Source organism: Terrapene carolina, unplaced genomic scaffold (genome assembly GCF_002925995.2).
Source record: "Terrapene carolina triunguis isolate 2854851 unplaced genomic scaffold, T_m_triunguis-2.0 Scaffold69, whole genome shotgun sequence".
Classification (NCBI taxonomy): Eukaryota; Metazoa; Chordata; order Testudines; family Emydidae; genus Terrapene; species Terrapene triunguis.
The window spans coordinates 31,251,066-31,274,434 of NW_020664420.1; the positions used below are offsets into that span (position 1 = coordinate 31,251,066).

Below are 23,369 nucleotides of genomic sequence, written 5' to 3' on the forward strand. Positions count from 1 at the left end.
AGCCTTCTATACCTTATAAATTGGTTCAAACTCTAACAATAAACTAAAAAAACCCACACACCTGGAAAACTATATGGGTAGGGTCTAAGCAGATTGGCCAGACACAACTTTCCTTTGTAGAAACCAATGTGATAGAATTCTTTGAATGTATGAAGTGGTGGATAAAAGAGAACCTGTTAACTAAGAGACTAATTTGTAGTGTTGTGGTAACAGCTATAGACACTAAGTAGTCCAGAATGAGGGATAAAATATTATCCTGCATAAGAAACTGGCTAAAAGACAGAAAACAGAGAGTGGTCATTTTTCATCATAGGGAAGCAGAATGCTAACTGCAGGGTGACTTGAGGTTTCATACTAGAACTGGTGTTTTAATGTGTTGTTTAATGATCTGGAAGTAAGCAGTGTGGTGGCAAAAACTGCAGAAGACAAAAAATTATTTAGGTTAGTCAAAACCAGAGAAGATTCTGAGGAACTCCAGAGAGGCCTAACCAAGCCAGGTGAATGGGAGAGACAATGGCTGATGAAACTCAGTGTTGATAAATTCCCTTTAACATATATTAATTTGTAACTTGAACTATTCATACAGATTACATGGTTCAAAATTAACAGCAGTGACTCAGGAAAAGAAGTTGAGTGTCATTGTGGACAGCTCAATGAAGATCTCAGTTCAGTGTGCAGTTATAGCTTAAAAAAGCAAGTAAAATGCTAAGATGCATAAGGAATGGGATGGAGAATGATACAGAAAACATTATCCCATTGTGCAAATTAGTGGTTTGCCTTCATCTGGAGTACTGTCTGCAATACTGATTAATTCTGCAATATCCTTTTTGAGATGCAGTAGAGGAGATTCAGAGAAGGGTATGAAGAATGAAGAGGACCATGGAAAAAATCTCATATGAAGAGACTGAAAATATTTGGCCTGAGTATTTTAGAAAGGAAACTAATAACAGGACACATGATAAATGTATACAAAATAATGCATGGTCTAGAGAAGGTAGTTTAGGAGTTTCTGTTCTACGAGACAGGGAGCACCAGAACAAGGGGACACTTAATGATTATTGAAAGGTGTGCAGTTCAAAACTGATAAAAGCATATGCTACTTCACACAACTAGACTGTGGAATTCATTGCCACAGGGTGTTGCTGAGGCCAAGAATTTAGCAAGATTTTGAGTGATTGGACATGTATAGAAAACATGAATATCCAGTTGTAATAGTTAATGTGAGGGAAGTGTTTTGGAAGATGTATGTAACCATGCTTCTGGGCAGTTTTTTAAGACTATATTGAGGGTTAGGGTAACACTTTTTTTGTATAATCCACATCTGCCTACTATGACGTTGCTTGCAACTTCTTCTGAAGCATCTGGTGCTGGCCACTCTCAGATATTGAGCTAGATGGATCAGATGTGATCCAATGTGGCAATTCCTGTGCTACTGTGTACTGTTAAATAGGCACAAGTGTTCCTCCCAAAAAGGTGTTTGAAATTTATTGGCAAATGAAGTGCTTCAGGTATAAGTTTGAAGCATTTAGGGATCAAAGGCATAATATAATTGTGACTGTTAATTTGACCATGTGTTGATTTTTATATAATTCAAATGGTGCCTCTAAAGTAATTCAGTTTAATTCTGACTACACTTATAGAAGTTAATTACCATGCTGTTGTGTCGGTAACGGTACAGAATCACTGCACTCTGATAGGCTGAAACAATTCCATTTTTGCTTACTACAAATTAAAGCATGCTCTTATTTGAAATTTTATTTCCATGCCCTCATCCCCTCGTCTTAATGCTGTCATTGGATGACACTTCAAGCTTTAAATCAGGGATCGGCAACCTTTGGCACACAGCTCACCAGGGTAAGCACCCTGGCGGGCCGGGCTGGTTTGTTTACCTGCCGCGTCCGCAGGTTTGGCCGATCGCGGCTCCCACTGGCTACGGTTTGCCGTTCCAGGCCAATGGCGGCGGGCAGCAGCAGCCAGCACATCCCTCGGCCTGCGCCGCTTCTCATACCCCCCCATTGGCCTGGAGCAGCGAACTGCGGCCAGTGGGAGCTGCGATCGGCCGAACCTGCAGACGCGGCAGGTAAACAAACCGGCCCGGCCCGCCAGAGTGCTTACCCTGGCAAGCCGCATGCCAGAGGTTGCCGATCCCTGGTTTACGTGATCTACAGTTAATTTTATAAATATTTTTACAAATTTAAATGTAGATGTGAAGAGTACTAAAGTATGGCTTGAATAAGTGGTTTGCACAGGTTTGACTGAAGATAGAAACATTGTTCAGAAATGAGGAGTGGGGGAATTGTACATAGATACTGTTTGTATTTTAACCAGATTTGATGGATGGTAGTTCCTGAGTAGTCTGCGCTATACAGGCTTCCTTTTTTCCTGTGCCAGAGTCTAGAAAGTCACAACCCTGGTAAATGCAAGTTTGAAAGAGAAGTCTAAGCTCCTTGTTTCATTCTCTCTTTCAAATATTGTTCTTTTAGAGTGACATTTCTACACTTGCATCATTCTGTTCAAAGGTTAAACGTAATTCAAAAGCTCAAGCCAAGTTGTCTGAGATGTTTTAAGCAATGTCAACAAGAAAAATGTCTTTTAATAGACTTCAGAAATTTAAATTAAAAATAAAAATGATTCTTCAGCTCAGGACTTGAAAATGGGTTAGTTTTTTAAAAGGTAGCTTTTCATTGTCATAATAGTCTGTGGAGACAAGCACCTTTCTGAAATAATTTGGTTCATGGATATCATAACAAATGTTTGAAAAAGACATAGTGGCCATGCACGATATTTTTAAATATATAAACATTTTGCCTTTAAGCCATAGAAGCACAAATTAAAAATGTATATCCTTATTCATATACTGAACATGTTTGTGTATACATACATTAAAAATGGCCATAAGTGCATTAAATAAAATCTATTTTAAAGACCAGTCATGACAGATAAGTTAACTAATCCTGAGGTGAGGAGGGAACAAATATATGGGAGTGTCTAAACTGACACCATTTAATTACAGGTTTTTAAAATATTTCATATAATTAGATAGTGCTTTTCACTTTCAAAGCTCAAACGTATGCTAATTAATCCTCATGACACCTCTGAAGCACATAAGTAATATTTATCCCCAATTTACAAATAGGGAAAGGGAGTTGGTATTGGTGCTAGGATTAAACTCAAGAATTTCTGGCTCTCAGTTCTATGCTCCTTCCAACAACAAACCATACTTCATTAGAGATTTAGAACTGTGCATTCAGGAGTTGCATTGAGTCATAAGAGAAGCATTCTCTTGGAATTGAGCCTTTACCTTTTTTTGACGTGCAACTTATCCCTCCCTGCCAATGGTTGTCTGGGCCTTCAGCTATCTTAGGCAGGTGTACAGCTGCCTTTGTAATGTAACCCCCCTTTCCTCCCTGGGGACAAGCAACACTCACCTGAGCGCCTGGGCTCCTGATGTTGTTGACAGAACAAGAGATCCTGGTATCCCAGTGGTGATGTTGGATAGGTGGGAATCCTCTATCCCCTACTCTGCTGCAGTCCTTTTACTTGTAAAGGAAATTAAAATTGGCAGTGCATCCACCTGGCTGGGCCCTGTACACACTCAATGGGAGCCTCCAGGAATAAACCTATTCTAATCTGTGCAATGGGTCTAACTAAAAAATACCAATTATAAACAATATACACCCAGTATACATTTAGATTAAGGTTAACGTACCTTTACTTAACAACTTAAGAAAACATGGTATAACAGACTGAGATTGAATGTCACTACTAATTTAAGTCAGCGAGGGTGGCACTTTCATCAATCCATTAAAAATACACTTTACAGTAGTAAATGAAACGTTTCTAACTTGCATTAAAACTGCCACCATTTAACCCACGCCTGAGTGGACACTCCTCTGGATTTCAGCGTTCTAAACACTTGTTTTTGTGGGGGCGCTTGGAGATCTTGAGGCTGAATACACTTTGTTGGTCCAGTGAATCAGTCTAGCCAAGCCAGCAAGGGACAGAACAGTTCTAATTTGGGATCTTTTCAAGCTGCACACCCCTTCTGAAGATTGGAGTTGTTTTAATCAAATGTCAGCAAACCTGGATTCTGGTTTGATGAGAAGACCGCTCTGCTCTGCTCTTCTCAGACTCAGACAACCCCTTAAAGGCTTTGCTGTGCTCCTTCCCTTGCAAGTACTTTCCCAAACAGGGGTGGTGGTTACTCGCACTGCCTTCACTGCAGATCCACCTCCGTTAGCGCTGGGCACAGCAACAGTCTCTGCCCTGCATCCAGTGAAGCCACCAACAGTCTCTGAGGTTCCTGCTTGCTCAGAGCCCCAGCAGATTCTCTGTAGTAGCTTCTGGCTTCCTAGCAGCAGTTGAGCAGCAGCTCCTGGTATGGACAAAGCTCCACAAAAGCAATCTCATTACCTCTCCAAAATAGAGCCCGTCATATGCTCTCCCTAGAAGAGGAACTCTTCCCCCCACCCCCTCCCAAGGCATCATGGGAGTTGTGGACTCCGAGGCTGGATTACAGTGCTCAGGAGCTTCCCAATTGGAACACTCTCAATTGAGAATTGAGAAGCCCCTGTAGTAAAGGGTGCCTACAATAAGCAAAAGGAACCACGTTCTTTGTCTTTTAAAGCAGTAGCAGAAACTGAGTTTAACTACTATCCTAGCTAATAAAAATATCATATCTATTGCTCTGATGGGGGGAGGAGACACTGGACCTATGAAATGTTTATTATGAGTGAATGTAGTACTCTTGAAAAGTAACCAGTTGAGTGCCCTGGAGAAAAATCTTCTGTTTATCCACAGAACAGGGGTGGCATGGGTAATGGCAACTCAGATCCCCATACTGCACTACCACTGTGCCTCAACCCTGACCAGCAAGGACTAATTCTTAGGTGAGAAGGTAGCTTAGAATGGCCATGCCCATTCAGACATTGGCCTCCATGCCTCTTTAGTCCATGACCGTTGACTAAGACCACCACCAGTGTTGTTGGAAAAATTAGTGAGTTATAACTGTAAACTCTGTGTTTTGGGGAGAACACCCTGTTGCCAAACAGATAATAAATACACATAAGGAAATTCCTTTAACTTTTTTTCTAACTAAAAAAAGGAAGTCAGACCATACTTAGCATAACATGTGCAGCTTTCTGAGAGGGGAGGCTCCAGACTCTGGATGAAGTCTCTGTAATACTAGGCTGAGCCATATTTGTGAGCAGACCCTCAACTTGGTGTCTTTGGCCTTTGTCACCAAGACTTCTGGCAGCTTGCTGGCAACATTGGTTAGGGGCACAGTGCTACTGTGGAAAACCGTATCAGAACCCGGCTGAAACCAGAACATAAGAAAGGCCATACATACTGACTTGAACCAATGGTTCATGTAACCCAGTATCCCGTCTTCTAACAGTGACCAGTGCCAGATGCTTCAGAGGGAGTGAACAGAACAGGGCAATTTAGTGAGGGATTCATCCCCTCTGCTCCAGTCCCAGCTTCTGGCAGTCAGAGATTTAGGGATACCCAGAGCGTGAGGTGGTGTCCCTGACCATCTTGGCTAACAGCCATTGAAGGACCTATGAACTTATCTATTTCTTTCTTGAACCTAGTTATACTTTTGGCCTTTACAACATCCCCTGACAATGAGTTCCACAGATTGAATGTTCATTATATCAAGAAGTACTTCCTTTTGTTTGTTTTAAACCTGCTGCCTGTTAATTTCATTGGGCCAACCCCTGGTTCATGTCTTATGTGAAGGGGTAAATAACACTTCCTTATTCACTTTCTCCACACCATTCATGATTTTATAGACCTGTGTCATATCCTCTCTTAGCTATCTCATTTCTAAGCTGAACAGTCCCAGTCTTTTTATGCTTTCCTTTCTTCTTACTCGTATGGAAGCTGTTACGTACCTCTATTAATTTTTGTTGCCCTTCTCTGGACTTTTTCCAATTCTAATATATTCTTTTTGAGATGTGGTGACCAGAACTGAACATAATATTCAAGATGTGAACATACCTTTGGTTTATATAGAGGTATTATATTTACTGTCTGATTATCTATCCCTTTCTTAATGGTTCCTAACATCGTTGGCTTTTTTTTTTTTTTTTACTTATATCTGTTTTAATTTATCAGTTTGTTCTACAACATATTCTATTGACGCCTCAATCTGGGACAGTTCCTCAGATTTGTTACCTAAAAAGAATATCTCAAGTATGGGACTTTCCCTTACATCCTCTGCAGTGAAGACTGATGCAAAGCATTCATTTGGCTTCTCCAAAACAGCCTTGTCTTCCTTGACTGTTCATTTATCACCTCGATCACCACTGGCTCCTCTTTCTGATGTATTTTAAAAAAATATTGCTGTTTAGTTTTTTGTCTTTTGCTAGTTGCCCTTCAAATTCTTTTTTGGGCTTCCTAATTATACCTTGACTTAACAGAGTTTGTTCCTTTCTATTTTCTTCAGTGGGATTTGATTTCCAATTTTTAAAAGCTATCTTTTTGTCTGTAAATGCCTCTTTTACTCTGTTTAGCCATGATGGCATTTTTAGTCCTCTTTCTATTTTTTTTTTTTTAATGTGGAGGTATAGATATAATTTGAGCCTTTATTATGGCGTTTTTTAAAAGTTTCCATGCAGCTTGCAGGCATTTCAGTCTTATGACGGTTCCTTTTAATTTCTGTTTAACTAGCCTCCCCATTTCTGTATAGATCACCTTTTTGAAGCTAAATGGTACTATGGTGTGTTATTTTGGTATTTTCTCCCTACAGAGATGTTAAATTTAATTACATTATGGTTGCTATTACTGAGCAGTTCAGCTATATTCACCTCTTGGACAAGATCTTTTGCTTCACTTAGGACTAAATTGAGAATTGCCTCTCCCCTTCTAGGTTCCAGGATTAACTGCTCCAAGAAGTAGTCATTAATTTTATCTCTGTATCCCATCCTGAGGTGACATGTTCCCAGTCTACATGGGGATAGTTGAAATACTCCATTATTACTGGGCTTTGTTTTATTAGCCTCTCTAATGTCCCGGAGTATATTTCACAATCACTGTCACCATCCTGGTCAGGTGATTTAGTATATTTCTACTGCTATACTCTTATTATTCAAGCATGGAATTTCTATCCGTAGAGATTGTATGGTCGAGTTTGTTATTTAATATTTTTACTATATTTGATTCTATGCTTTTTTACGTATAGTGCCACTCCTCTACCAGCGTGACCTATTCTGTCATTCTTATATATTTTGTACCCTGGTATTATTGTGTCCCATTGATTATCATCATTCCACCAATTTCTGTGATGCCTGTTATTTCAGTATCCTCATTTAATACCAGGCAGTCAAGTTCACCATCTTAGTATTTGGACTTCTAGCATTTGTATACAGGCACTTAAAAAATCTGTCAATATTTAGTTGTATGCCTTCATGTAATGTAACTGAATGGAACTCTTTTGCTTGACTGTTTCTCTTCAGTTCCTACCTGTAATTTATCAACTTCTGTCCTCTTCTCTTTGAGGATATAGAATATCCCCTTTAATAAATCCTTCCCTAAGGGATGCGTCTGTCTGGACCGTGCATTCCTCCACACATGTCAACACTCCCCTAAGCCTTACTTTAAAAACTCCTCTATGAGCTTTTTAATTTTACATGCCAGAAGTCTGGTTTCATTTTGGTTTAGGTGGAGCCCATCCTTCCTGTATAGTCTCCTTTGTTCCTAAAATGTTCCCAATTCCTAATAAACCTAAATCCCTCCTACCAGCACTGTCTGATCCATGCATTGAGACCATGCAGTTCTGCCTGTCTAACTGGACCTGCACATGGAACTGGAAGCAATTCAGAGAATAGTACCATGGAGGTCCTGGACTTGCATCTCTTGCCTAGCAGCCTAAATTTGGCCTCCAGGACTTCTCTCCTACCTTTCCTTATGTAATTGGTGTCTACATGTACCACAACCACTGGCTCCTCCCCAGCACTACATATAAGTCTGTCTAGATGTCTTGAGAGATCCATAACCTTCCCACTTGACAGGCAATTCACCAGGCAGTTCTCCCAGTCACCGCAAACCCAACTCTCTGTACACCTCTACCCCGATATAACGCTGTCCTCGGGAACCAAAAAATCTTACTGAGTTATAGGTAAAACCGTGTTATATCGAACTTGCTTTGATCCTCGAGAGTGCGCAGCCCCGCCCCCCAGAGCACTGCTTTACCGCGTTATATCCGAATTCATGTTATATCGGGTCGCGTTATATCAGGGTAGAGGTGTATTTGTAATAAATTCCCCATTACTATTGCCTGTCTCTTCCAAATAACGTGAGGTCACCTCCCTCAGAGGAGGATCCTCCATGCGAGGTGATATCATGACATCATCTGAAAGGAGGGTGCCCAACTATGGGATTGTTTCCCTCTGCTCCAGCTTGATATAGTCCTTCCCCAAGACTTTCATCCTCCTCTATAGCACAGAAGCTGCCAGATTGGGGGTGGGACCGCTCTGCTGTGTCCCAGAAAGTCTCACCTCTGTACCACTGTCTTCCTTAGCTCCTGCAGTTCAGCCACTCTGGTCTCATGAGCCCGTACGTGGTCTCTGAGGGCCATGAGCTCCTTGCACTGAATGCACACATACGCCACCTGCCCATAAGGCAAGTAATCATACATGCTGCACTCTCTGCAATAAACTGGATAGCCCCCACTCTGCTGCTGGACTTGTGCTTCATTATTTTTACTCTTGCAGGGTTTGGGGTTTTTTCAGCGGAAGGGTGGTTGTTTGTTTGTTTTCTGTGGGGAGGGAGGGATTGGAGGGGTCAGTTATTGGCCTAAATTTAGAGAATGTTTATTAGGTGTATCTGACTCTTGTGCTCCCGCTCTAATCTCCCTCCGAAAACTGGTTGCTGTCCCTGTTTGCTATCTCCTCTAGTTGCTTAGGGGCTGGCTGTTCTCCCTGAGTTAGCCATGGCCCCTTGTCAAGAGGTCCTAAAGGGATCAGGGCTCAATGGATGGTAGACAAGCACCTCACTAGGAAGCTGTCAGCCTAGGCCAGGGGTGGGCAATCTACGGCCCGCAGGCCAGATCCGGGTCAGGCTCCCGGAAGCCACAGCATGGTCCCGCTCCAGCCAGGGCGCAGGGTGGGGGAAAGCACCACGCAGCTCCCGGGAGTCACGGCATTGTCCTGCTCCAGCTCCTATGCACTCCAATGGCCCCCTCCGGCACTCCAATAGGAGCTTCAGGGGGGTGCCTGCAGACGGGGCAGCATACAGAGCCGCCTGGCTGCAGCTCTGCATAGGAGCCAGAGAAAGGGCATGCCGCTGCTTCCGGGAGTCAGCGCCCCTGAGCCTCTCCCCATGCACCAACCCCCTGCCCCAGCCATGATCCTGCTCCCCAAACCCCTCGATCCCAGCCCGGAGCACCCTCCTGCACCCCAAACCCCTCATCCCCTCAGCCCCACCCCAGAGCCCACACCCCCAGCCGGAGCCCTCACCTTCCCCCCCTCGGACCCCATTCCCCCACCCCAACCCGGAGCCCCCTCTCGCACCCTGAACTCCTCATTTCTGGCCCCACCCCAGAGCACGCACCCCCAACCAGGGCCCTCACCCACTCCCACACCCCAACCCCAATTTTGTGAGCATTCATAGCCCACCATACAATTTTTATTCCCAGATGTGGCCCTCAGGCCAAAAAGTTTGCCCACCCCTGGCCTAGGGTAAGCACGCTGCCTGCTAAATAGACCACACTATATGCTTCAATCAAGAAAGCACACAACAGACAAACAGACGACAAACTCACCCCAAGGGTCACCTAGTCACTCCTCCTTCACCTGGAGAACTCCCTCAAAACTGCCCTGTTCATTACTCCTGTATTGGAGAACTCTCTGGCAACGTTATTGTTACAGTTCTGGGCTGATTTGATACCAGTATTCCAGTGACAGGATGTCATTACTAGAGAATCTACAATATCCTTGTTGAAATTCAGCATTATAGCACAAACTGACTTACGAGCTTTTGATAAAATGTAAATAGTTCCAGAAAGAATTTGGTTTTTCACAAATAGCAAAGTTTAGCTGTGACATCTTACTAAATTGTTTTAATACAATTAAAACTAACACCACAAAAATGAATTTAAATTATAATTTATCTCAGCTTTATTTTAAAGCAAGTTTTGTGTTTTATATATTTTATAAATGACAAGTGCAATAAGTAGTTGTCGTTCTGTGTTTTGGAGCAATGAAATATTTAAGCTATTTTGCAAGGTGATACAAAAAACTGGTTACTGCAACAGCTGCACTGCCTGTTCTCCTGTGGCTTGATTTCCCTTTTTATCTCATTTTCTGCAACTGAAGACTTATCAGCATTTGTTTCATGTAGTGCACTGGATGGAAAGCCCCTTAAAATGAACAGAGTAAAGAGAGAAGCACTTTTAGAATAAAGTTTTTTATTCCTTAGTTTCATAATGTCTTGGGCTCAATTTTTGTCTTCACACACTCTAAACAGTTCCCCTGGAAGTCAGTAGGAGTTGTACGTACATATTCAAGGACACAGTTTTTCTCTCTCAATTTAAAAACCTATTTAAGGATACAATCCACACAAGATTCCCATTCTTAAGGTCTCAAGCATTAGGAACTCCAAGCTATAAGTTTTTTTGCTTTCTGAGGTACTAGCAGTTGAGTACAAAACACCTCTCTCTGCTCCTCAGAATCTTCCAGTTGTCTTCACTAGTCAGAGAAGGAGCTCGCTTCAAGATGTTCAACCAGTTTTTCAGCCATCTATAAGCTTTTCTGCATGGCATAGTGAGAATGGAGAAAAAATTACTAAATCAATAGAATTGAAGTAGTGATTTTTAATTAAAAAACTCTGGAGAACTTTCTGTCCTCTTTTTAAACTTCTCAGCACTTATTGAAAAAAGTATTTGAATTGATACCTTTGTTTCCAGTTAGTCCACTATTTTTATAGTGTTGGTTACAGAAGGATACTTAGGGTATGTCTACACTGCAGTTAAAAACCCATGACCGGCCTGTTTCAGCTGACTCAGGCTCACATGGCTTGGAGTAAGTCTGTGTTTTATTGCGGCTTTGGGACCCTCCCCCTTCACCAGGTCCCAGCGCCTGGGTTCCTGCCCGAGCCAGAACATCTATACCACAATTAAACAGCCCTTTAGCCCAGGACCCTGCGAGCCTGGGTCAGCTGACCCAGGCCAGTTGCGGGTTTTTAACTGCAGTTTAGACATACCCTTAGGCCCTGTCCAGACTAAGATTTAAGTGGTGAGATGTTACATCGAGTTACATAGCTGAATTGCTAACAGGTTCTAGAACTCAGAGAGTCAAAGTAGTTGTACTTTAGAATGTCCTGAACTGGTCAAGGTAAAGCCTTTAATTCAACCACTTGAACTTGTTCTCAAGTACAGTTGCTTTGTCTTGATTAGAGTTCTCGAAGCTGTTAGCTATTCAGTGGGATTAATTTGGTCTATCATACCACCTTTAAATCTTAATCTAGACAGGGCATAAAATTGCAGTTTGACTCTGGGCTTGTCTGCTTTGTAGATAACTTGAGTGTTGCCCCTAACTCGAGTTACATCCACACACACAAAAGCTTGAGTGCGGTGGTGCTTTCAACTCAAGTTGTCTGGCCTGTCAAAGATACAGGCTAAAACTTGCATTAGCACATCTTGTCAGCTGCTAATACAGATACTCTCTGCGGTAATCTAATTGCTCTGTGTAGTCTGAGTGCTGTTTCATAGTGTAGCTGCTCAAGATAGGCTAACTTAAAAGGAGTTAACTCTAGGGTAACCAGATGTCCCGATTTTATAGGAACAGTCCCAATATTCAGGGCTTTGTCTTATATAGGCGCCTATTACCTTCCACCCCGTCCCGATTTTTCATACTTGATGTCTCGTCACCCTAGTTAACTCAGTTATGTACACTCGAATTAACTGTGCAGTGAAGACCTAGCCTGTGTAAAAATGCTTATTAACCAACAGATCCATTCCCTCTACATGCTTACTTAGGAGTTCTTCTACTGCGTTTGCATTTTTGTGCTTTGTTTTTTACTCCTATTGGCCTTGCAGAGCTATTACAGCTAAGAGGAATTGAGTTGATGTATTACTGTGCCATCAACAGAATTGTGCACCAAATATCAATCTCTTACATCTGTGCAAGATTATTGAAGGCACTGGGTGTTGTACAGGTGTCATGGAAGACACTATTTGAAGACACTGTGATTGAAGAGATACTAAAGGAAACATAATTTGGCTTGCAGAACTTTTTCTTCTATGTACTGGTGCACTAAAAGGGGAACCTTAAGCTAGTTTGGCAATACTGGAAAAAAAAAAAAAAAACTTGTAATTGAAAATGTTTGATATAAATTTCACTTAGATCATGAACATGGAACCCTTAGAGTAGAGCCACACTTTAAACTTTCCAGAATACCTTTGTTTCAGGTATTGTGCTATATTTTTTTGTGAAACTGACATAAAACATCAGATTACAGAAACTTTTTATTGTAAAACCTCTTGTAATTAAACAGGTTTTTGCTTAGTTTGTAGTTAATTATTAAATATTATTATTTGGAGCCCCTTTCTCCTCTTCTCTGAGTGATCAGGGTACTGAGAAAAAACTTCAAAATATTTTAATAAGGTAAAGCTCCAATACCCAAAACATGAGAGATCCCAAGTCCAAAAAATTCCTCTGTACTTCTGACCTCCTTTTGCTTCATCCCCCCCCCCCCCCAACCTATAATCTTTATTTAGACCATAATTTTTTTGGTGCTGTTTGTAGGTGCTCCTGATCCAACAGCAGGTGCTAGCATAGATGATGAAAACTGTTGGCACTTGGATGAAGAACAAGTCCAGGAGCAAGTTAAACTCTTCCTCTCCCAGGGTGGATACCATGGATCAGGGAAGCAGCTCAATTTGCTTTTTGCGAAGGTAGGGGTTATGTTTGGGTCTCCTTCCTTTTTGTTTTCCTCTATCCAGCCCATATTTGATTGATTAATTACTGAAAATGCAGTCATTTTTAAACCAAGTTAAGCCTTATTAGTACAGCATTATGTTACTTAGAATTCTCCATCAGTGGAGCATAACTTGATGTGCCTTAAAATCTATTTGTTTATCATCACCAGCTTTTTTTCCCCAAAGTTTTGGAGAACCATGTGTGATATTCTTGGGGCATACATTTTAATGTAAGTCTAAATTTCTTGTGAAAAAACTGTTCAGAACAGAAATTGCAGTGGGATATTAACAGTGATCTAAAATCATTTTTACTGTTGGAGAACAAACTTAATGTAGTCAAGTTCTCATTTAAAACTTTTGACAGTGAGATTTTTTTAATAGTGTATGTGTCTCAAAGAGGGAGGAGGAGTTAAATAAAGCATAAACTTCAGTATTTCGCTAGTATTATGTAGCTTCTTTTTTTAAGCTTGTATTAAGAGACCTTTTTTGTTTCCTAGGTGCGAGAGATGTTAAAGATGAGAGACTCTAATGGAGCTCGCATGTTGACATTGATAACAGAACAGTTCATGGCTGACCCTCGTCTGTCGCTTTGGAGGCAACAAGGCACTGCAATGACTGACAAGTATAGGCAACTCTGGGATGAACTGGGTAAATGCAAAGAATTAAAATTATATGCTGTGTATGTATATGTTTCATAGATTCCAAGGCCAGAAGAGACCATTGTGATCATCTAGTCTGACCTCCTGTATAACACAGGCCATAGCACTCCTCCAAAATCATTCCTAGAGCATGACTTTTAGAGAACCTCTAATCTTAACTTAAAAATCAGCAATGATGGAGAATCCACAACATTCCCTGATAAATTATTCTGATGGTTAATTGCCCTCACTGTCAAAAATGTATGCCTTATTTCCAGTCTGCATTTGTCTAGCTTCAACTTCCATCCATCGGACAATGATGTTGTTATATCTTTCTCTGCTAGACTGAAGAGCCCATTGTTACTTCTCTTTGTTAATCTAAATAGATTGAGATCCTTGAGCCTATCACTATAAAGCATGTTTTCTAATCCTTTAATCATTCCCATGGCTTTTCTCTGAACCTTCTCCAATTTATCAACATCCTTCTTGAACTGTGAGCATCAGAACTGGACACAATATTCCAGCAGCAGTCACACCAGTGCTAAATACAGAGGTAAAATAACCTCTCTACTCCTACTCAAGATTCTCCTGTTTATGCATCCCAAGATCACATCAGCTTTTTTGGCCACAGCATCACACTGGGAGTTCATGTTCAGCTGATTATCCACCATGACCCCCAAATCTTTTTCAGAGTCAGTGCTTCCCAGGATAAAGTCCCCCATCTTGTAAGAAAGTCCTAACTTCTTTGTTCCTAGATGTGTATATATTTACATTTAGCTGTATTAAACCATATATTGTTTGGTTGCACCCAGTTTACCAAGCAATCCAGATCACTCTGAATCAATAATCTGTCCTCTCCATTATTTACCACTTCCCCCAGTTTTTGTGTCATTTGCAAACTTTATCACAGATTGTTTTATGTTTTCTTCCAGGTCACTGATAAAAATGTTAAATAGATTAGGGCCAAGAACTGATCCCTGCAGGACCCCACTGGAAACACTCCCACTTGATGACTATCTGCCATTTACCATTACATTTTCAGACCTATCAGTTAGCCAGTTTTTAATACATTTAATATGTGCCATGCTAATTTTATATCGTTCTAGTTTTTTAATCAAAATGTCTTGTGGTACCATGTTAAATGTCTTACAGAAGTCTAAGGAATAAAGGAAGAATTGGACATTTAAAAAAGGCAGGCTTATCAGGATACTTTATAAATCTGAAACTGGCATTCTCTGCAGGCTTAATTGTTCAATTTAGAAGGGGCTGGAACTGTTGTGAATTTGTGGCAAACAGCGGGGGGTGGAAATGGCAGCTTGGACATCTTGACTTGATGGCGAAACAAAGCAGCTTTTGCTAAAGAAAAGGACATATGCTTAATTGAAAGTAACAATTTAGCTATATTTAAAACTAGACGAATGCATACTTTGTTGCTTATGTAGGTTGAGCTAGTAGGTGCTGGGAGGGGCTATCCTCGAACCTGTAGCAATTTTACAGGATACTGCAGCTAAACCTAAATTTTAATAAATTGTCTAAACCACCACTCCTCTTTTCTTCATTTTCAGTTTCATATTAGCAGTTTCCTCTTGACTGTGCTCCATTTGATGCTACAGGCAGAAGAGCCTGCGCAGTTGCATTGTGACATCAGACATAACTCAGGCCTAGTCTGCACTTAAAAATTAGATTGCCCTTGCTATGTTGTGAAAAATTTTGTGCCTTGAGTGCCGTAGTTAGGTCAACATAATCCCAAGTGTAGATGCGGCTAAGTCTTCTGTCAACCTAGCTACTGCCTCTCAGAGAGCTGGATTAACTACAAAGATAGGAAAAATTGCTTCCATTGATGTAGGAAGTGTCTAGTCTGTGGCTGTAATGTAGTCATACCTTGAGTCAGTCATTACTTTCTTCTTATAGTAACCCTAATCCTCACCCTGCCGCCTGCGTTGGCCATGTCACCCCTTGACAGTACCCATCTGGTGCTGCAAGTAGAAGAATCTCTCTGCCTGGAGCACCAAGTGGGGGCATTGTGTAGATGAATTATAACCGTTTGTCAAAGGTAAAATGATCTTGTCTGAAGCAGTCATGGTGTGGAGGCAGTCACAGTGGAAATCTCCATCCTCGCTTCTAATTAGGCATGGTAGCTCCTGATCTAATGCAATCTCCTCTACTTCGGTCCTGAACCCGTGCACTCTCCCTCCTCTATCAAGGCACCTCAGTCCTGACCTGCAGTTTTATTTGCTGACTCAACCAATGGTATTGAAGTATGCAGATGACCTGGAGTAAGTGAGTGATGAGTGGCTAAGTTATCTCTGATGTCACAGTACTCCTCTGTCTGTAGCACCAAATGGGCAAGGTGGAAATCAGGCTTTTCCAGTTTTCTGATTGTCACCAAAATCAATAGGGCTGTTCTTACTGATGCCTAGAATGTTCCCTGAAATTTTGGAATTGATCAAACTGTGCTTCCCCATAGTCTTAACCTGCGGACATGTGGACTTTACAAAGTGCCTTGTTTTCACTAAGGGTTTTACCCAGTGATGAGCTGCCAAAAAATTAAAAACCGGTTCCCTCCTCTTCACCCCACGAGGGGGTCATGCCCCCCCCCCCCGCCCCCTGCCCCCATTCAATCCCCCTGTTACCTGCCCTCTGACCGCCCCGACCCCTATCCACCCACCCCTACTCCCCCAGCTCACCAAACAAGCTGCTGGCTGCCAGGAGCCCTAGGCAGCCAAGCCAACCTAAGGCACAACAACAGCTACACAACCCCTACTGCACAACAGCCCCCATCTACACCACACTACTCAACAATCTGCTGTGCTGCAAGAACCCTATGCAGGCCCAAGAGAGCATACAGCACCCCCAGCAACACACCACAACACACTGTACACAGCCAGCCCTCCTCCTCCCATACACACCATAAGTGACCTGAACTGCACAACCCCAAGCATTATACATCCTTCCCTCCCCAGCGCACAACCCCAGCCCCATACCCACCACTGTGCAGACCCTCTCCCAGCCACACAACTCCCCTGCTACACAGCTGCCCCACAACACACAACTCTGTTCGCGCACACACCTCCCCTCTGGGCAGCCCTGGAACTTGCAGCAGCAGCCCCCGCCCCCCTTACCTTGCGTTCCCCGCAGCCCTGAGCTCAGCTGAGCTGGCCATGCTGCAGCACTGCGTGGTGGGGGAAGCGGGGGAGGGGCCAGGGGCCCGGGGAGAGACAGACATCCTCGTGGGGCAGGTCCGGGGGCCCGGGCAAATTGCCCCATGCGACCCCTCCCTCCCCCCGCGGCCCTGGAGCTCTCAGCCCCCCCCTTTACCGGCAGCCCGGAGGCTGGAGCTCAGCAGCTGAACAGGCCATGCTGCGGCTATGGGCTCTGCAGGGGGAGACAAGTAAAACTCATGGGGGCGGCCGGGGCTGGGGCCAGGGCAAATTGCCCTCCTCTCCCCTTTGGGCAGCCCTGGGGAGCTTGCAGCAGCCCCCCTCCCCCCACCTTGCTGGAGGCTGCTCAAAAAGCAGCAGCAGGACGACTGACTCCTGAGCTCAGCTGCCCAGCTGGTGCAGGTATGTGACCACCTGTGGCTGGCCACTCTGCAGCTCTAGGGGGGTGGGGAAGTGGGGATGGGGCAGGGGAGCCTCAGCCTCCCCAGCTGGGACTCCTGGGAGCAACAGGAGGTCCGGGGACAGGAATTATTTGCCCATCCCCCGGCCCTTTAACAACCGGTTCTCTACCTGCCTCTATTTTTAGCAACCGGTTCTTGCGAACTGGTGAGAACCGGTTCCAGCTCACCACTGGTTTGACCTCAAGTTAAGAATACACCTGTTTCATAGTAAAGACACAGACCTGAGAGAGAAATATGAGCATTGACGAAGACAAGGGTATTAGGAAGCCCAAAGGAAAAACAGTGATCCACAGAATGAAGAGCAGGGTGATATTGAGGACCAGCTATTTGTTTGGGCAACAGTGGCAAGGGAGATCTCATACAGATGCTGAGAGGTAACAAATTTGATTGTACCTCCTGAAATCAGAAGCATGTCTGATTCTTTTCCTCTAGGCATGCTATATGTAAGGGTAAAACAGCATATTTACCTTTTGTCTGCTCAGAGTGATCTGCTTTGAGAATGGTATATACAAATTATTATTTTCCCCTTAAATCTATGAAGAAAATGCTTGCAGTGGTATTAATCACAGTCAAGTGGGTTTTTTTAAATATTGTATGTTAATTAAGCTCTTGATTATTTCATGGAGTAAATAAAGCTTTTGTATTGTAGTTATGAAAGACTTTAGCACATGTAAAGTGTAAGTATGGGTTCTGTTTAATAAAGAGTTGCTTAATTTTGTAGCCTACCAACCATTAGGCATCTGGACATTTTTTCAGTTTTATTTTGGGCATATGTTTTTAAACTTACTGTAATAAGCTTCATTCTGTGACTGGATTGATCCTTTCATAAAAACGTAACCAATGCTTCCTGCAATGCAGTGGGCGCTGGCATGATAATTGGAATAAGAAGTTAGACAGGGGACAGAGAGGGTCTGTTCCCATTCAAGTCTTTAGTAAAACTCCCCTAGACTTTAGCAGAAGCAGGATTGAGCCTTAAATTTGGAGGTGTTGGGCAAGACAGTTTTTATTAATTATCCTGGCATCCATTGTGAGGCTAGCATCATCCAAAGGAGATGATACAATGCACTGGAGGGGTCACACAAGTAATTTCTAGTTTGAAGGTCTAGAATTAAGCAGCAAGCTGTGTTTAAAAACAATTAAAAGGAATATGATGAAAACAAAAAACTCCTGAAGGAGGGTCTCCAGCGTAACTAAAATATGTTCCATTAGAGATGTCAAGATTACAGATGTAGCATGTTAAGATTAGAGTTATTTACTTCTGTTGATGCTAGAGACATTGATAGTGCCTATAGTGATTTGTGTGAATCATTACACTCATATATTCAATACATCCCACCTGCTACAGTGGCACATAGGTAACTTTTATAAAGTTCTGAGCTGGAATAATGCTCTTTAAATGGTACCTCAGTAAAATACCACATGCTGATTTTAGAAAGTTTAACCCTCAATTACCATTGATCAAAACTCAGAAATTGCCGCATTATTAATTATAATATGAACCCCTTTGGTCTGCCATTAAATTGCATTGATAAAATAGAGGAATATGGAGATGGTTATAATCCCCTGAAGTAAAAGTCTGCTGGTGCATGTTGCACTGAGTTCTCTGATTTCAATAAAAGGTCAGTCAGCCCTCTTTCTGCTCTGAAAAAATTATCTCTATCCGTAGGTTAAAAAGTCCCTGCAGTTTGACTTCAGTAATAATTCTCTAATATTCATTCATCAAAAAATTAAATAAAAGTTGCTTCTGAGCTACGAAAGTGAAAAGATTTTTCTTTCTTAATAAAAGGGGGAAATTTGACTTTGTGCCCCAGCCCAGGGATCACACTGCTGCAAGGCTTTGCTTTGGAATTAAATGCTGAGCACTGCCAGATGCCAGGCATCGAGAAGAAGCTGAGTTTTGTCGGCAAATGGGATCTGCAAGTTAATTGGTGTTTTCTGCAGGCTTCTGGCTGTGAAATGAAATTGGAAGCCCTTTAGCCACATGGATAATACAGGACCTGAATACAAATGTCACATGTCACCATCAGGGCCCACTGTGAGACAATAGTGTTCCCACTCGAACACTACGCCATTACAGATCATTTAAATATGGGGATTACATTTAAACTAAAAGCCCCATTTGCCTTTTACTGCAATTTAAATGTCCTCTTAGCAAAAGCTAAGTGACAAATTAAATGAAAAAAGTGCCCACATTTTTAAAGCTGTAATGCAAAACAACCTTTTATTGCTTCTCATGTGCCACGAATGAATCATTATACTTGTCAACCCTAAACCAAGCCATAATTGGAGCAGCTACTGTTATCAAAGTGGGGCCGCTCTTGTGACAGCTTAATAAAGCTGAAACTGTTAAATTAAATCCCAGATGCTTAATCTGATGAAAGCAGTCAAGTAGAAGAATCCAAGACAAGTATCTACTACTTGGTGGAGTGATGGAGCCCAACAGCTTGTCAACACGTAGATTACAGGATCAGATTTTTTTTCTGATCTCCCATTTTCAGTATCTTTTTCCACCCACGTGCCTGCCTTTGCAGTAAAGAAACTTCACACAATTTGCATGTTTCAAAACAAACATTTCTAATAGATTTTTTTCCCCCCCCACTTTGATTTTTAAAACAATATTTAGTTCACTTTTTTAAACTAAAAAAGAATAGTTTCTGATGGAACCAAAGGCAAGATGGCTCTCCACATGTGCCCTACCCCAGGGAGGAGGGTCTGCCAAGGAAGTTCTCACTCTTATAAGACAGGACAATGACTATTCAGTTAATTTAAGATGCTGAGATTTTACTTACTCGGATTTGCCTTTTCCATACTATAGCTCTAACCTTTGAGGTACTCTTTGAATGCCCTCAGTTCTCATTGACATCAGCAGGAATAGGGGGTGCTCTCAAATTCTTGTTGTATTAGTCCCACACTCACCTACCCAGTTCAACCACTCTCCATTGACTAATATTGCTAAATATGGAGCACTCTTGTGATGTCACTGAGTCCTACAACAATATAAAGCCTTCCTGGGAGACACCTCTGAAATCTCTTTGATCGTACCTAGTGGAAGGGCTGCTCCTGCACATGTATCTCTTGTGTGGCAAGAGCTTTGTTGTCTCCTTACCTAATGGATTAGCCCTTAAATGAATTTTTACTTGTGGAAACTGCTATTGTATGCTCAAGACGGGTTGAGATTGTTTAAAACTTTGATATGCTGTAGTTAAGCTAAATTGTATTCATATTAACATTCTGTTAATATTCTTATGTCAATTTTCTCAACCATAGAGGTACATAATATATTATTTTTATATTCTGAACGATTAGGAAAACTTGCTGACTTGAAGTTAAAAATCTTGTACAAATTCAGATCACGTGGAGAATTGTTACAACATATTTGTGCTTTTTAATGATCCTTTTCAAATTCTTATTTTTTTGAGTAAATTTATCCTCCCAATCTGAAATTTAATTTAAACACACGATCGTTAGAGGTTGTAATTAATTAGGATTTAGTTACTATTTTACTCTGGGGAAACAATTTTTTCAAGGTGTTAAATAACGTTTTCCTGTCTTTGAAACTACTTTCATGTATTCTGAGAGAATTTTTGTATTCTAATCTAGGACATATCAAGTTGGGTTTTTTTAACCTAAACTAAATAGAAATCTTGAAGTAGAAGATAGGAAGGCCTTTAGTGGCTCTTCACTTTGCAATTACAGAAAATAAATTGTACGGGGCATGCCACCTATTTCAAACAGATGACCTCTGCTCAGTACTTCAGAATAAGACAAAACAGCTAAGGTTCCTGCCAATATGCCCCAAGAGAAATTCCTTCCTGACCCCAAATTTAGCAACTATTTAAATGCTACCATGAACAAGATTTACCATGGCTAAATAGTCATTCCAGTTTTTGTTTTTCTGCAGCTGCATATTAAAATAGTCACTATTATCATCATCTTTTTTTATATTTTTTTTTTCTGTTTTGTTAAGGTACATGTACACTGCAGAAAGATTCCCTTTCCCCCATGTATTTCATAGTATTGTTAAAATGGACGGATGTAGGCCATAATTTTCAAATCTGAGTGCCTAAATTTAGTTGCCTAAGTCCTTATTTAGGCACTGAATTAAGTGACTTTATTTTTCCAAAGGTGCAGGGCATCTGAAGCTCCTGTTGACATTTACATCCTTTGAAGTCCATAAGCGTTGTAAGTGCCCAGCACCTTTGGAAACTAAGGATACTTTTAATTAGGTGCCTAAGTATGTATTTAGGCAACTAAATTTAAGCACTTGAAAGTAGACACTGAAATTCATACATTCCTAAGGTGGTCAGGTGCCTTATACTATACTCAGCTCATCATCTTCTCTTGACCTTTTACATTGGTGTTGCTTCCTTTCTCTTATTTATAATGCAGTATTTGATACAGCATAGTATCCTTTTGGCCGCTCTTAGCTGCAATTGAACAAAGTGCTAACATGAATTCATGAATCCCTTTTCACTGTTAGTATGTTGCAGACGTTACCCACCATTAAATTGGTTGTTTTGTGATTTTTGGATAAAAAAAAGTCTGCACGTTATATGCACTTCCATTAAATTATATCAGCCATTTCACAGAATATTACGCTAACATGTATAAATGTGTCTTAGATTGATTTATGCTGTTTAAGGTACTAAACTAACTATTTCTGACTTTAGTGTCATAAACAAATTTTGCCACTTGAAAGGCATAGCTTTGGATGACTGCTTTTATGAGAAATTGAACAGCAGTGGCTCTACACAGAATCTCAGTTGTGTGTGAAACTTCTCTTCATTGTGACCTTTTGCTTCTGCTGTTTTGTTATCCAATTCATATATATTTTATGTTCACACTGACTGCTGTTAAATCAGGGGTTTGTGGCACTAACAAGTGTTTTGAAGCTTCAGCTTAAACTGATTTTCAGACACTCATTTTTAGATTTTTCAGATTGTCTCCTGTAACTACAGGATGGCTGTTTGGGTTCCCTAGCTATACTTTTCCTTGCCTTAACATGTTTAGATTTCTCTAAGTTTAATCATACCTTGAGTTTCCTGGGTTTGGAATGCTTTTATTTTAGGGGGCAATGGATGTAATTTTAACATGCCTGTGATGTTTTTTGCCCTTAATTAGTGATATGCATTAACTTTTAATTCCAGTTTAACATAGGTAGTTCCCAGATAAGAGACTCTCTAATTTAAAAAGTTCATATATAAACACTAAATAAAAAACACAAAATGTTGCTGTGTGGGTTGTATCTTAAGTGAGTAAAATATAATATCAATCTTAATTTTTAATTTTTTAAAAACTTTTAGCAACACGTTCACCAGTACATTATGGATGCTTTACCTTGCTCTGGAGCAGACCAAAGCAGACAGAATGAACTGGCAAGTTTCTCTCCACTTCAGTGAACTGTAGAAGTCAGAACATCACTTCTTACTTTTCCTCTTTCTGTTGCTTATGTCTGGTGCAGCACATGGTTCTCAAAAATTCTAAGATTAATGATAATGTTTTGCTTGAGTTCATCATAACTAAAAAATTCTTCTTCAGCAGAGGGTGATAAATAATGTGCTAATACAGAGAATTCTGTGAATAACTGTCTTCTTTCAAAATGGCTGCTGTCTCCTATTGCTCCCATTGGGAGTGAAGCCTAGATGGCCTTGAGAAAGATGAAGGACACCCATATTTCCAGAGACCAGTTTCCTCTCACTTTCATTGGGAATAACGGAAAGCAGTGACTATCTTGAAAGAGGGCATCTTAACTGAGGGCATTTATGGCCGCAGTTCTATTAAGACAATAGGAGTTTGGTTCTTTCGGTTTTCTGTAATAGAACAGCATTTGTCAGACCCTGCTGAAGAAGCAGCTTTCAGTTATGAAAAATAATGGCAAAACCTACCATTTGTTACCATGAACAACATTATTGAAATTTAGTCAATGTGCAAGATTTCTGTGAATGGTTTATTTATTAATTTGCTATTTGGGAAGATCAGAGTCTGTGTTCCATTAAGATTATTCAGGACCTAACAAAAAAGCTAGATGGTGGGTACTAAATTTCTTCAGAAACCCATTTTAAAATACTTTTAATTCCTAAACAAATTAACTGATTAACTTGTAAATTTTCCTGAAAATTCATAGTGTACTCAGAGTAAGCGCTGTAATTTTGAGGATATGCTGTAATACTCCTTTTTATAACTAAGT

At 41.2% G+C, this 23,369-nt stretch overlaps 1 protein-coding gene across 1 annotated transcript in view; it reads left to right on the forward strand.

Moving 5' to 3' along the window:
• The window catches only part of ZSWIM6 (zinc finger SWIM-type containing 6), a 161,993-nt gene that overhangs the window by 93,798 nt on the left and 44,826 nt on the right, over positions 1-23,369 (forward strand). The window contains 2 exon segments of the mRNA XM_024193184.1: positions 12,750-12,898; positions 13,420-13,570. Of these exon segments, the coding sequence (XP_024048952.1) occupies positions 12,750-12,898; positions 13,420-13,570 (300 nt within the window).